General features: G+C 44.0%; 1 protein-coding gene across 1 annotated transcript in view; it reads left to right on the top strand.

The window, feature by feature from the left end:
- Positions 1-12487: 12487 nt before the first annotated feature.
- p4hb (prolyl 4-hydroxylase, beta polypeptide) overlaps positions 12488-16314 on the top strand; it is a 34822-nt gene continuing 30995 nt past the window's right edge. The window contains exon 1 of the mRNA XM_028819866.2: positions 12488-12843. Coding sequence (XP_028675699.1) covers positions 12705-12843 — 139 coding nt within the window. The 5' untranslated portion in view covers positions 12488-12704. The remainder of the gene's footprint in view (positions 12844-16314) is intronic.

Below are 16314 nucleotides of genomic sequence, written 5' to 3'. Positions count from 1 at the left end.
TCTCTCTCTCACACACACACACACACGTACACACACACGTTACGGGAGCGCATGGACGGCTCGGGTCACGAGGTAAACTGGAGGACAGATGAGGGTGAGACACAAGCTGCTCACAACTAACCTCTATTATTATTCTTCTTCTTCCATCCCCAGACTGGGGACCACCAAAGATGAGCGGCCCCCCTTCTGGTTCACCATGGAAGTCCCGCACCTTCTGGCCGCCTGCCTGTAAAAGGAACAGTGCAAGTGAAAGTTGGGGTTCATACCGAGGACCGCCAATCATCGAGTGTTTTGCTTTCATTCCTTTTGTTTTCTGTCTTTTATTGTTTAGCGTTGTGGCTGTAAAATGGGGATCTCACTGTGGACCCCCAACACTTCACCCCGTACTGCCTCTTTTATCCTCTGTGAGTGCCATACGGGGTGGACTAGCATCCTGACCCGGAAGGAGGATAGCTGCCTTCTCCAGAAGGGAAGGACAGAGATGGACTAGTGTCCCGTCCAGTTAGGGGGGCTTGTACCTTTCCCAGAAGCAAGGTCTGGTTGGAGGTACAAAAGTTGTCTGCTGACTGGGGTTATGCGCCCCCCCTGGTGTAACACCCAGCTGGATACCCGCAAGGCAGGCTGGGAATTGCACTGTTGCCGTTCCTGAGTGCCACCAGGGGGCACACCTAACCCAGAAGTGCTTCCAATGTGCAATGCTGTGACATCAGAAGAAGCCCCCCGGGTCTGTCTGTGTTGGGACGAGGCGTTGGATGAGATAAGGTAAAGCACCTCGTATTTGAACCCAGGTCTGTGTTGTGTAGTTGTGCTGAGGCAAAGTGGTGCGGGGCACCACTATGCCCCCCGGTGGGCACACCTCCCAACACATAAAATTTGATTAAAATGTACTGTCACACACAAGTTGGACAACACAGCAGGCTGTCACCAAACGTCCCCCTGCCCCGCTTTTATAGCTCGTGGTCCCAAACCCTGACCCTTCCAGATGTTGCGTCCTCCGATTTCCTCCACTCCGGACCCTCGAGGATGACGAGAACACAGAAAACAAAAAGTGAAGAGAGTCAGTCGTGGGTTCAAGGCTGCCCAAAGTGACGCAGATAATCCTATGAACTGGAACATTAGAACACTCGGCCCACCCGAGCCCACCAGTCCCGTGACACTCAGAATTTAAGCCTGAAAGGCTAGACACGGGGTCCGGGCCTGTGATTTAAAATGTAGAACACCGTCACGCGTATGACAAGAAGAAGAAAAAGGACCTGACAATCAACTACAGAGCGCCACTGGCCTCGGCCCAAGAGGGCCACCGTGACCTGTCCCTGTTTGTCTCCATTGTGTTCCTGTTGTATGCCAGGTCCTCCCAGTGCCTGTGTGTGTGTGTGTTTGATTTATGACGGCAGTGGCTCTCGCCTGTTTGCCTGTTTGCTCAAGCAAGCGCCATTTTGTTTGGCCACATCCTGAAAAAAGAAGCGCCTCGTCCCTCCTCACAGGGTGGGTGATGTTTTTGTTCGTGTGCCCTATGAGGGGCTGGCACTTTCTTTGGGTTTTGCTCCTTCCTGCCTCGACTGAACAAAAATGACAAAAGTGTAAAGTGCCCGGGAAAAAACCCCACGTTGAGTCATGAATCAAAGCCAGGTGGCAGAAGTGACTTCTGTGCCAACTACCATTTAAAATATATTTATCAACTGAAGAGCATCCATCTCCCTTTTTTCTCTTCTTTTCCAAAATTTCTAATCTAATATTTCTAATGTCAAAGTGAAAACCGGGAATGAGTAGACGTACATTGTGTGTGTGATAGGTACGGCCTCGAAGGATTTGTACTTGAGTGGAATTTGAGAGCACAAACGCAAAGAGCAGAACGAGCACCGCAGTACAGAGCTGAAGCTGACTGACCGAGCCGAGGAGGAGCAGCAGGTGACATCCATCTTTCTTCTAAATCCACTGTTTAATTTGCTTTGTCAGGGTTGCCTGAGAAAACCAAAGTAAACACACAAGGAGCCTGCAAACTCAACCGAGAATCCGCCCCCAGTCAGCAAGACAATTTGAGTGCGAGTGCCAGAAGTCAACAATGGGATCTGCGACACCAAAGTGTTACCTGGAAAGGAGATTTCAGTAAAGCAAAGCAAACGCAGCCGTGTTTGACAAACCGCAGAAAAGAAGAGCAGCGCCTTAGCTGGTCCATCTTGATGGCAAATGAGGCCACTGGTGGTGACCCCAACGTCCAGACTACACGTTAAATAGATAGATAGGTAGATAGATAGATAGATAGAATTTGGTATAGTAGGCAGGATTAGATAGATAGATAGATAGATAGATAGATAGATAGATAGATAGATAGATAGATAGATAGAGCTTTATTTGTCCTCTAGGGGAAATTTAAATTTTTACTGGTTATTTAAATAAACAACTCTATTATATAGTGTCTTTCCTGTCTGTCTGTCTATCTATCTAATCTTACCTACCATACCAAATTTTCTTTCCTTCTTTTTCTTTCTTTCTTTCTTTCTAATCTTGCCTACTATACCAAATTCTTTTTCTTTCTATACCAAACTCTATCTATATCTATCTATCTAATCCTGCCTACTATACCAAACTCACTCTATCTATCTATCTATCTATCTATCTATCTATCTATCTATCTATCTATCTATCTATCTATCTATCTATCTATCTATCTATCTATCTATCTATCTATCTAATCCTGCCTACTATACCAAATTCTATCTATCTATCTATCTATCTATCTATCTATCTATCTATCTAATCCTGCCTACTCTACCAAATTCTATCTATCTATCTATCTATCTATCTATCTATCTATCTATCTATCTATCTATCTATCTATCTATCTATCTATCATTATATAGTGCTCTATCTATCTATCTATCTATCTATCTATCTATCTATCTATCTATCATTATATAGTGCTCTATCTATCTATCTATCTATCTATCTATCTATCTATCTATCTATCTATCTATCATTATATAGTGCTCTATCTATCTATCTATCTATCTATCTATCTATCTATCTATCTATCTATCTATCTATCTATCTAATCCTGCCTACTATACCAAATTCTATCTATCTATCTATCTATCTATCTATCTATCTATCTATCTATCTATCTATCTATCTATCTATCTATCTATCTAATCCTGCCTACTCTACCAAATTCTATCTATCTATCTATCTATCTATCTATCTATCTATCTATCTATCTATCTATCTATCTATCTATCTATCATTATATAGTGCTCTATCTATCTATCTATCTATCTATCTATCTATCATTATATAGTGCTCTATCTATCTATCTATCTATCTATCTATCTATCTATCTATCTATCTATCTATCTATCTATCTATCATTATATAGTGCTCTATCTATCTATCTATCTATCTATCTATCTATCTATCTATCTATCTATCTATCTATCTATCTATCTATCTATCTATCATTATATAGTGCTCTATCTATCTATCTATCTATCTATCTATCTATCTATCTATCTATCTATCTATCTATCTATCTATCTAATCCTGCCTACTCTACCAAATTCTATCTTTACACACACACACACTACGGCCTGAACACACACCAGAATGACTAAAAAGAAAGAGAACTTCTGCCTTGGCTGTCCCAGTCCCAGTGAGGTGCCATACAGAAGTATTGCTGTTGGTATAAAGGAGCCCCCCGTTGTGTCTCTTGGCCCACTTCTGCTGAATGATCCGTTGACTGAGAGTCCTCAGTGTTGTTGGGACACAGAGAGGATGGGCAGCGTTGTTCATAATTGGCACTCTGTTTTATTTCCATTCGGTCCTTTGCTACAACCTCCAGGGGGTCCAGAGTGTGTCCCATAACTGTACCTGTCCTTTTAATTACTTGTTGATTCGGTGGGCTTCTCCTGATGTGATGTGACCAGCCCAGCACACCACACTGGCCATCACAGAGTTGTAGGAGATGTGAAGGATGTCACTTCTCACATTAAATGAACACAATTGCCTAAGAGAAATAGTTCCTCTGTGGTATGAGACCAGTCCAACCTGACATTGATGTGGACCCCCCAAGTACTTGTAGTAGGAGTGGACCACCTCTACATGCATTCCCTGAACACTGACTGGACACACAGGCTCTTTACTTTGCAGTTCCTTGGTGTTGCTGAAGTTGCAGACAAATTCTCAATGCCCCCCCCCCCCACCTTCAGCTCCCAGTGAGGTGACCTGCTGACATAGTTGTAGTCAGAGGTGTGCAGGGTGAAGGTGACAGGCCCCAGTGTTACTCTCACAGTCCTCGAGTCCATCATGCAGGACACCACTGGCTCATCTCTGAGCAGACCCCTTAACAGGGCTGGCTGGGTGGTACTGAAGGCGCTGGAGAAATCGAGATCGTGTCCATCGCCCTCGCAGTGCTGCCAGCTTTGACTGTAATCTGATTGTTACGTTCACATTTACATTCATTTGCTTAGCAGACGCGTTTATCCAACTCACGTACAGCAGAGATCAACGTAATCAATTAAACATCAGACTGGGGGGCGACTGAAAGCCAATTTCGAAACAGTCCAACTGCCAAACGCATGTCGTATTTCACAGATTAAAATGCTGAGCAGCAAGTTTAAAGAACGTTTTTCTTTTTCTCAATGGTTACAATTGAAGGAGGATTACCTCACACTGGGCTTGGGCTTGTGGTGTAACTGCTGCTTATCTTTATGCAAAAGCGACCAATTGCTTCAAGCCACATTGTGTGCTGAAGAAACGCCTTTGTCCGAGACCACTGCTCACGTGAGGGAAAGAGGAAAAGTGGGCTCCAGTATGGAACGGGAAGCCAAAATGTCCACTTTCATTAAAACCATCAGGACGCAGCACATTCTTCACCGCCAGCGCCTTGCATTACTCTAACAATGTCCCTCAGGGTCCGTGGACCATACATGTGCTGTGTCTTTTTTAATGCTGAAGAAGACTTGAGGATGACTCACGTGCTGCTGTGATGGTCGCTATGATGTTAAAATCCGAGGTTCACTTCACGTGGTCTTCTTCTGCCTTTCACAGTCCAAAGCCATGTTGGTAAATAAATTAGACTGACGACTTAGTTAGCGTGTTTTACAAACTTAAAAGAAGTGGTGAGGCCACCTTCTGCTGGTATGCACCTAAAATCTGGAAGAGCTGACCGACAGAAATTCACTTTAAAGAACCATTCTTGTAACATGGCTTTCTCATAGGAACTTCATTTTAGTTTAATCCTGATGCTCTGTCAGTCAGTCATCATCCAACCCGCTATGTGGTAACACAGGGTCACGGGGGACTGCTGGAGCCAATCCCAGCCAGCACAGGACCACCGCAGGGCACACACACACACACGGGACAATTTAGGATCTCCAATGCACCTCACCTGCATGTCTTTGGACTGTGGGAGGAAACCCACGCAGACACGGGGAGAACAGAAACTCCATGCAGGGAGGACCTGGGAAGTGAACCCGGGTCTCCTAACTGTGAGGCAGCAGCACTACCCACTGCGCCACCCTGCCACCCTCTGATGCTCCGTACATTCAATTAATTATCATTATCATTCCTGGTGGCTCCGAAATCCGTACTCACCCCTACTTTCTCTTCTGTTCTTTTTCCATTTTTCTGTGGTGTTGATCTGCACCACCACCACCTGATCAAAGGACCGTGATGTCCCTCCATTGATGGATTACAGGCCAGATGTTCACGTGACCGTCATCATCAAGTTCTTCTAAACCTGAATACCATGAGGACTGATTGTGAGGTCATTTATGGGAGGTAGAATACCTAGAGGGGGCTGGGTGGTCTCGTGGCCTTGGGACCCCCTGCAGATTTTATTTTTTTCTACAGCCGTCTGGACTTTTTTTTTTAGTTTTTTCTGTCCTCCCTGCCCATCGGACCTTACTTTTATTCTATGTTAATTAGTGCTCCCTAACTCTATTTTCTTATTTATTTTGTATTTTCTCTCTTTCTTCATCATTTGTATGAAAATGTGCTCTAGAAATAAATGTTGTTGTTGTTGAAGAACCCGAGGAATTCCCAGAAACCTGTTTTCCAGAATGCCATGTAAACCCTGATTCCCGATTAGAGAGATGGGAGTTGTTGGCACTCTGAGAACCCCGATGGACACACAAGTTGATTTCTCCGCATGTTCTCTGATTATATGGCCCTGTAAACCCTTCACTGGGTTACTGTTAAAGGACAACTTGCGTATTTTTCTTGACAAACATGCTGTATGTGGATTTGCTGTGCAAAATGGTGAACATTATCTGTGTCATAACAGGAGACAAACTAACAGGAACTGCAAACAAATATTATTGATTTTTGTGGAATCACCAGCAAGAATTATCATAGATGATGCTTTATTTCCATATCTTCTTACTCTTCGTCTTTTGCCCTCCTCTTTGTGGGGTCGATGTGCCTGATCAACCTTCTCTATACAGCACACTCCTGTACCTCCTCTCCTTCAGATCTTTTTATATATCCACCTCTGCTTTGGCCTCCCGGGACGTCCACTCCCATCAGTCTTTTGCCCACATATTCATTGTCTCCCCTTATCACATGTCCACTTTCCTGCACTTTCTTAGTGATCTCTCCCACTTTTTGTTGTACCTCTGATTGTCTCGTTTCTTATTCTGGCCCTTTTCATAACTCCACACATCCATCTCAATGTTCTCATTTCTACCCCATCCAACTTCTTGTTCCTGTTGTGCCCCCTTTACCGGCCAAGTCTCACCTCCCTGTACCACTGCTAGTCTTACTATTTACATCGACTTATTTGGCTGATGCCTTATTCCAAGGTAACTTACAACACTGGTTCCATTTCTTTTTGGTTTTCCAATTGGTGCACATGCAGGTCACGTGACTTGCTCAGGGTCACACGGTGGTGTCAGTAGTGGGATCTGAACCCACAACCTCAGGGTTTGAAGTCCAAAGCCTTACCCACCTGGTCTTAAAACTCACCTTTAACCTTCACCTCAATTCTTCACTCACACGATACTCCTGATACCTTCTTCCAACTCAAGGCGACAGAATAAGAAACGTGACAATCAGAGGTACAAACTAAAGTGGGAGAGAGACCTCCATTTGGGACAGCACAAAGTAGCCTCTTTAGTCTTACAAAAGGCACTTGGCTTATTGCTTCGGTTTTCGGTTTCCTACCAGGACAGGAGACACTCAGAGTAATCAAGCAGGTCCAGGGGTGTGCGGGTGGGGCCTACGGCTGACCAACCCTACGTGGGGCCAGTTACATCAAACGCTGTTACCACTATGCATGGACTGTATAAACTTTAATAAAAATAATGTTAACATAAACCGGATTGTCTCATTACAGTATTCAGCTACATTTTTGTAAGATAACACGTGGACTTTATGAAAATATAACGATATCTCTCTATTATATAAAAAAAATCCTGCAATGAGACGAGACTTTTTGGAAGATTTTATCAAGTCCCACAACTCGAGACTTTGGCCATGAGATGTTTTCAAGTCCTCTGAACCAATTTCAACCACACCTGCGGTCCTCTCACCTCTCATTGGTGTCAGTGATTTTGTCAAACTCAGTTCCTGCGCTCTCAGCTCTTATAAATTTTAACATTTTCCTCACTTTAAGTTCCCAATTAAAGAAGACGTATTATGTCCAAATCTTATTGAAGAATTTCATCACGAAGGGTTATCAACAGAAGAAATGAGAACACAGGCAATCCTAGCACCTAGAAACGAGGAAGTCAAACAAATTAACATGAAAAATGTCAATTGGTTACACAGCAAATTGATTAAATACGTCCAAAAATGTCGAAAGGTTACACGGCAAATTGATTAAATACGTCCAAAAATGTCGAACGGTTACACGGCAAATTGATTAAATACGTCCAAAAATGTCAATCGGTCACACGGCAAATTGATTAAATACGTCCAAAAATGTCGAACGGTTACATGGCAAATTGATTAAATACGTCCAAAAATGTTGAACGGTTACACGCCAAATTGATTAAATACGTCCAAAAATGTCAAACAGTTACACGGCAAATTGATTAAATGCGTCCAAAAATGTCAAACAGTTACACGGCAAATTGATTACATACGTCCAAAAATGTCAATAGGTTACACGGCAAATTGATTAAATACGTCCAAAAATGTTGAACGGTTACACGCCAAATTGATTAAATACGTCCAAAAATGTCAAACAGTTACACGGCAAATTGATTACATACGTCCAAAAATGTCAATAGGTTACACGGCAAATTGATTAAATACGTCCAAAAATGTTGAACGGTTACACGACAAATTGATTAAATACGTCCAAAAATGTCGAACGGTTACACGGCAAATTGATTAAATACGTCCAAAAATGTCGAACGGTTACACGGCAAATTGATTAAATACGTCCAAAAATGTCGAACGGTTACATGGCAAATTGATTAAATACGTCCAAAAATGTCGAACGGTTACACGGCAAATCAGTTAAATGCGTACCAATAGACTCTGCTGACACAGTTGGTGGTGATGGTGTGGAAAATGAAAACATCAACTTACAATATCACGAAGAATATCTACAACCGTTAACACCGTCAGGTCTTACAAGGCACGAATAACTGTAGAATGATGGATGTATCCAAGAAAGGTAATGTAGTACATCTTCAGGGGATAACATGAGACACCATCCAGCACCAGATCTTGATATGCCATTTGTATTAAAACGTTTACAGTTTCCCGTTAGAATAACTTTTGCAAAGACAATTAACAAATCACAGGGACAAATATTCAAAAAATTCGGCTTATTTAATAGAGAGAAAGAAACGAAATTCACTCACGGGTAGTTATACGTTGCATTGTCATAATGAAAGTCCAAACACAGAATCAAAATTCAATGCAATATTGACGAAAATTTAATAAAAAAAAAAAAAATGTTAACTGAAGTTTTACAGTAAAAGTGAAAGTTTAAAAAGTTTTGCGTGTTAATTTCAAAGCCAAGCAGAACGAAATCATATTACGCAACGAATACCTCTAACGCAACATGAAACTTAATTTACTTTCAAATTATTTTGTTGTACTATTTTTTACTATAGTTAATTACTTGCTGTAAATGTAAAATAGTAAATTGTACATCCGCATCGCCATATGCGAGCGGTGCAGGCACGGGGGTAGGCGAGCGAAGCGATCAGGGGGCAAAGCCCGCTAGTAATTATTAAAAAAGTGTGCCACGATCTCTCCCACTCATGGCGTCGACTGCGATACGGCTAAACCGGTAATAAAATACATTCCACTACACCAAACACATCCCGCACTGTTTCAACCCGGCCTACTGTAGCAAACTGAACCAAAGACTCGACTAAGAAATGATGGCAGGCTCTCCGGACACGAAGGAGTCCTAAGCGACAAGCCATCAGTTGTTCTCAAGTCAAAACAGAAGCCAACCCAGCGACTAATGGGCGATACGTATTTTAGGAAGGGACTGTACTGGCGACCCTTTTCGGGTGATGAAGGTGGACTATGGAATGTTTTCAAAAACGTACATTTATGGAATTTGATCGTAAAGAGGGATTTTAAAAGGGTTCCTCTGAGAATCATCTCAAATATATATATATATATATGTTACTGGCAATGTATGAAAAGCAGGCATTGTATAGAATGCCTAGGCAATATATAGAATTCCTGGCATTTTTGGGCAAAGTATGAAATATCCACATTATTTTAATATTATATATACTTTCTCTAGGTATTATATCCATCCATCCATTTTCCAACCCGCTGAATCCGAACACAGGGTCACGGGGGTCTGCTGGAGCCAATCCCAGCCAACACGGGGCGCAAGGCAGGAACCAATCCAGGGCAGGGTGCCAACCCACTGCAGTAGGCATTATATAGAATGACAAGTGCTATTTAGGCAAAGTATTAAAAGAGAGTCATGAAAAAGGCTCTTATTGAAAAGACGTATATGAAAAAGAAAGAAATACAAAATAAAGTATAGGACTTTATTACTGAGGAAAATAAAATATGAACCTACTTGTTGCAACAAGGAAGAAAAAAAATTATTTTAAATTACACTGAAATGCAAACGGGGAATTCTCTGTCTGAGGTGAGCGTCGAAAGTCACGTGACATTAGAAACGTCATTAGCGGGAGTATTTTATACTTTGCCGGTTTGTCTTTTGGCATTGCGTAGAAAGCCTAGGAAATGTGTGAAATATTAATCGTTTCATACTTTGACGTCCAACTGTCGGCATTCTATATATTGCCTAGATTTCATACATTGCCGGTAACATATATACCAGTAACGGCGCACTGCACAATAACATGCAGTGAATACGCTTGACTTGAGCGTTCATAGTTGTCATCTTCTTTCTTTCTCTGTATGTTTGGTATTCGTTTGCTCCTGAGCAGATCTTCTTTTCTCCTGCCTAGCAGTCCGCTTCTTCTCTTCTTTCGTCGGCATCTTTTCACGTTAAAACTGACTAAGTCAGCGTTTGTGTTGCAATCACTTAGTACGTTTTCCTTCATTTTTCACTTAAGCTGGCACTTGTGTCTTTAATCTGCCTCAAGAATGATTTAAGATATGAAGAGGAAGGGGAAGTGACGGCGCAGGTGGTAGGGATGAGAACGGCGCCCGTATGCATGCGTTGATTCAACAATAAAAAAATAAAAATAAAAAGAGGAATAACCTCGGAGGTCAATCACCACTCCAAAAGCGGATAGCAGACGTCACATAGTATATTATGTGTAGCAAATTTCAGGTTAATGGGTCAAACAGTCTGCAGGCTATAGGAAAGACAAACGGACAGCCATGGTAACGTATTTTATATAAAGACTGGTGAATATAACTTGACAAATCCACTCGAACGGGACACGCGGACCTCCAAAGCAGGGCCCCCCCACTTGCCACCCCCAAACGCCGCTCTTGAGCAGGTCATAATGAGAGAAAATGGCACCCAAATCAACGAAGGGAAAGGGACAGGGAGGGCCAGTGTAGCCAACCCGATAATTGTGACTGTGCAATGTGTTATTATTTAGGCCTTGCTGGATCAATTAAAATGATTGCAAAAAGACGCATTGTGTTCTGGGAAGAGGTATTCAATAGAGGCTGGCGCAGTGATGGTTCATGCCCTTAACTCCTAATTCTGGACCCAGTTCAGCTTATCTGGGCAGCATCAGGCTGGAGTGAACCCACTCCACTCAAGGCCAAATCTCAATTAAGCAAGCCTGAATTTCATAAAAGGGTTATTAATAATAATACATCTTATTTATACAAGGCGCCTTTCAGAGAACTCAAGGACAAACAATAAATAAATAAATAAAAGATACAATTATAAACAACTTAAAACATCACAAAATCTAAAAATTAAAACCAAACAAAACTACTGTAATCATAAAGAAAAGCCATTTTAAACAGACGCGTTTGAAATGAAGATGATTTGATGTTTCTGAGCTCAGTAGGTAATGGATTCCAGAGCTTGGGAGCAGAACGGCTGGAAGTTCTGCTCCCCACGGTGGTTAGACGGGCGAGAGGGACGGTCAGATGGGTGGAGGAAGAGGATCTAAGGTTACGGGAGGGAATGGCAACATGAAGAAGGTCAGACAGATATGGAGGGCCGAGGTTATGAATGGCCTTAAATGTTAATAGCAGAATCTTAAAATCAGTTCAAAACTTAATCGGGGGCCAATGAAGCTGCTGCAAGACCGGAGTAATATGGTGAATAGATGGGGTTCGAGTAATGATGAGGGCAGCAGAATTCTGGACCAGCTGAAGCTTATGAAGAGATTTATTAGGAAGACCAAAGAGGAGTCCAGCCGAGAAGTGACAAGAATGGCAGCGGTATGAGGAGTGACGGAGGGGCGAATGCGATTAACATTACGTAGGTGGAAGTAAGCAGACCGGGTGATGTTATTAATGTGACATTGGACTGTCGAGGATGACACCCAGACTCTTGACCTGAGATGATGGGGAAACAACAGAGTTATCAATAATAAGAGAAAGATTATTGGTTTTGGATAATGATGATTTTGAACCAATGAGGAGAACCTCACTTTTGTCACTGTTTAATTTAAGAAAATTCGAAGAAAACCAGGATTTAATTTCAGCACTGCAGTCAATAAGCGAAGGTGGTGGAAAAGAGGAGGTGGACACTTGCTGCCTGTCCCACTGCCTTTAGGAGTTTTAGATCTCCATTTATGACGATGAAGCAAATGAATGCAATGATCTGTCCGGTAAGTCTCACGTGACTGGCCAGCCGGGTGCAAATTAAAAAAAAAACAAACAAACAAACAAGTGGAAATCGATCAGCTCATCGCGAGTGCCCGTGACTGTAAAAAGTGTCCCCGCCGCTCCGTCCCGGAACACACGATCATCACTTTCACTTCAAACGTCCCTCCTCTCCCGAGCGGCTCCTCCCCGAAGCGGCGGCTTTCACTTCCAGGTGCCCCGCGCGCGTTAGTCCAGTCACAATTCAACACGAACAGCTCTGAAGCCAATAAAAGCGGCTGCGCGGCCGAGCGCTCCCCCTTCTTCCTGCAGTCACTGCCACGTTAGTAACAGCAGACGCGAAGAGGAACGCCAGCCCGCGGTGTGCACTGCTCGGCATTTCATTGAGTGAAGCGCCCGCCCCTCTCCAGTCGCCTTTCTTTTGCTTTTTTTTTTTTCTTTCACTCTCCCCTCAGTTTAGAAACAGGAGGTTACATTGCTCTTAAAAATCACACACACAAAAGGAGGCCATGTTCCGCGTGTTGCTGTTCTGCGTGCTCGGCGTTGCTGTCCGGGCTGAGATCCCCGAAGAGGACGATGTCTTGGTGCTCAAGAAGGACAACTTCGAGGAAGCGCTGAGCACCCATCGCGACATCCTGGTGGAGTTCTGTAAGTGAGACGCACCTGAGGCGGCCTTCGCTTCAAGTTCGTAACTTCGGCTCGTGTTAATGCCGCTGCGTGTTCGCTTTGCGGATATTCTCTGCCCTGCCGCGTCGGTTTTCATGTTTTTGGTTCTTTGTTGCACTTTTTTTTTTAAGCCTGATGTATCCGCACAGCCGCTTTGTGAATGGCTGCTCGCCCCCTTTCTGCGGCGCAAGTGTCACGTCTCGCGTGTTTTCTTTGTGTGTTTTTTTTTTTTATTGCTCGCCTTATTCGTCACGTAAACTTGTATTACAGACGAACTACAAACTTAAACGAGTTGTCCGTGATCTTCACGGAAAGGGGAGCCCTTCAACTTGATTTGACCGGCTGGGCTGGCGTGTGCAGCATTTGTGTGGAAAGGAATCTCGGCACGTCAGCCTTGAGTCATTGAGCCGCAATCTGAGCGGAACGTCAGGCAAGATGAGCTCGGACTTCCGAGGATCGATACGTGACAAAGCGGCGAGTCGGAATCGCCGTGGCTGCCCGGTTGGAGGGAGGAAAAGAAGGGGGGTGTGCGCGTGTGATGTTTACCTTCTGATCTCGGATGATCGGGCTGCTGGGCGGTTTGCTTACTGATTTTAATATCTTGGCATTGAAGCTTCTCTAACCTCACCTGATTAAGGATTTCGTCGGGGTCGTGCCCTCAGCCCAGGTGACGTGTCTGGCAGCGCTGACTTGTCAAGAACAGATGGATATCTTTTCGGCTGCTATTGTCCGGGGGACTTGCAACACTGTACTGACTGGGGTTTGTTAGCAGTTGGCATTGTTGTATTTATCAAAGGCGACATGCAACATTTAAAATGGTTGCAATTCATTTATTTTTTTTGAATTGGAGCACAGGCAGGTGAAGTGACTTACCCGTGGTCAGGATTTGAATCCACGATCTCGGGGTCTGAAGTCCAAATCTTTAACCAGGACGCCACTGCCTGCGCCAGAATTTAAAGCGAAAATCAAATCGCAGTTTTTATCACCTTGCGCAGTTAAAGTGCGTTTCAGCATCACTTTCAGTTCTCGCATTCCAACGATTGGGCCGACTTGGGGACGTACGATCAGCCCGCTAAGAGTCCCATCCCGACCGAGATTTTAAATGTAGTTCTATTTGGTTGTCACTTTTACCCAATGACACTTGATACAGCTGGTTACATTTCTTTTGTTTCTCCAATTGGAGCACAGGCAGGTAAAGTGAAACTGCCACTGGTCACACGGTGTTGAGCAACGAGATTTGAATCCACAGCCTTAGGGTTTGATGTCCAAAATCTTAACCACTGCGCCACCCTGCCCTCCACTTCTGCATTGTACTCGTGGCTACCTCACCTTGGGACCCCGCATTAGATGGTTCAGAAAACGGGACATCTACACAGTGAAGAAATTTAAGTGTTTGTCAAGTCTGCTTTATTGACTATACTGTTATATATTCACTTTATTTCTAGCCTAGGATATAATTGGGAATTTAAGGAAATTGATCTTACAGTTACAACATTTCGATATGGATCACTGTCTAGGCTCATATTGAATGCACTTAGTTTTAGGGTATTTGGAATTTAAGAAATTACCATTTTTTCCCCCATTTGAACTTCGTCACAAAATGCTTTTGCTCTTAAGGCTTCGATCCATCAATGTCTTCAATTAGAATTCATTATTTTTAAATGATACTTTTATATAGTGACCCACCCCCCGTTTCTGTATCGCGCTTTGAGTGGGTTAGAAAGGCGCTATATAAATGTTGTTCAGTCCACCCGACTGATGCTTGCCAACCTTTGATTTCGTGTAGCTCTCTAAGCTTTGCAAGTTTGGCACGTTTCGCGGATTCTCGGTGCCCCAGTGCGGTTAGAGAGTTTAAAGGTGGGGGAGGGCTACACACCAGTTTCTTTAGGGGGTGCGATGCGACGGGGCAAGACAGCAGCGCGCAGATTTGCACGTACTGCCCATGACGTTGAGTGAACCCCCTAAGGGGCGTCGACAGTTCCTCACCACGGCTGTCGCTGTTCGTTTACCGAGGGAGGGCGTGGTTTTAAAAATGTAGGCGTGACGTCTGTTTTGGGCTCGTCTTGAAAGGGTCCTCTTGTGCTACTGACTGGCGGACTTGTGTCGGGGGTCGGGGGGTAGTCGTGTTTTCAGAGCTTTTTTTCGTGGCCTGCGGCTGCTCTTCGCTGACGTGTACAAGCGGGCGGACGTTTAGGTCCCACCCTCCGCGAAAATGCGCTCTTCCGGCTTTTCCGCACACTTCTGTTTCTGTGTACGGTGGACCCTCGTGCGCATAAAACTGGAAACGACGTCTTCAAGCTTCCCTGTGAGAACTAGCGAGCAGTTAACGCCCAGTTTCGTGATTTTTACCTTTTAAGATGTTTCAAATTGACGGGTCCGAGTCTGACACGAGTGGATAATTGCTCGGTCCCGCCCCCCCATTCACACTGGCTTCTGATTAAGTTGTGGGATTTGAATGGAGTTTTTTGGACACACTTGCTCATTTATTTATTTTACCTGCCGCTAGAGCAGATGCCGCCGGGTTATATTAGTGATGCGGTGCACTGCCGCGATGTAACGTGTTTGTTCGAAGGTCGGTGCTGCTCATTCATTTCCCCGTGGCGTGGATTACGTGGCTCTGGGGCAGCAAGTTGGTGAACGCTGGCGCTGCTCGTTGAACTTTACACTTGACCGTCAACGAAAGACCGGGAGCAGCACACGTCATCCCGTTCAGGGGGTAGGCCAGGGTGGGATGGGAGCGGGGCGCTCGAGTACGTGTTCCTCCCAGCTATTAATTAAATGGCTTTGAACTGCCACATTGAGGAAACGTGCGGGTTTTAAATTCGCTATGATGCATGGCGCTTATTTCATCCCCTGGGGGGAAACGTGACTTTTTACAAAAGTTCCAATAGTATTATGACAAAAAATACACACACACGAATACCTTAAATAGGAACTTCTGATTGGTTAAAGAGCAGTCCCAGTGAGACATTAGGAATCTGACTTTGTGTACTGAGAAATTTGGTATGACATCTGTCATGAGAGCAGCAATATATCAAAGGAAAATAAGTCAGTCATTATTCAACCCGCTATATCCTAACACAGGGTCACGGGGTCTGCTGGAGCCAATCCCAGCCAGCACAAGGCGCAAGGCAGGAACAAACCCTGGGCAGGGTGCCAGCCCACCAGAGGGCACACTCACCAAGTGCACACTAGGGACAGTTTAGGATCGCCAATGCACCTAACCTGCATGTCTTTGGACTTCGGGAGTTAAACCCACGCAGACATGGGGAGAACATGCAAACTCCATGCAGGGAGGACCCAGGAAGTGAACCCATGTGTCCTTACTGCAAGGCAGCAGCGCAACCACTGTGCCGCCCAGGAAAATGAGTAATTGGCATAAATGTAAAAGTAGTGAAATAACTAGATGTAAATAGATTTAACACTTTGTGGAATGAACTGTGGGTAATCACC

This window comes from Erpetoichthys calabaricus, chromosome 14, assembly GCF_900747795.2.
Source record: "Erpetoichthys calabaricus chromosome 14, fErpCal1.3, whole genome shotgun sequence".
NCBI lineage: Eukaryota > Metazoa > Chordata > Cladistia > Polypteriformes > Polypteridae > Erpetoichthys > Erpetoichthys calabaricus.
The sequence above is the reverse complement of the archived record's forward strand: the minus strand, read 5'-3'. Positions and strand labels throughout refer to the sequence as shown.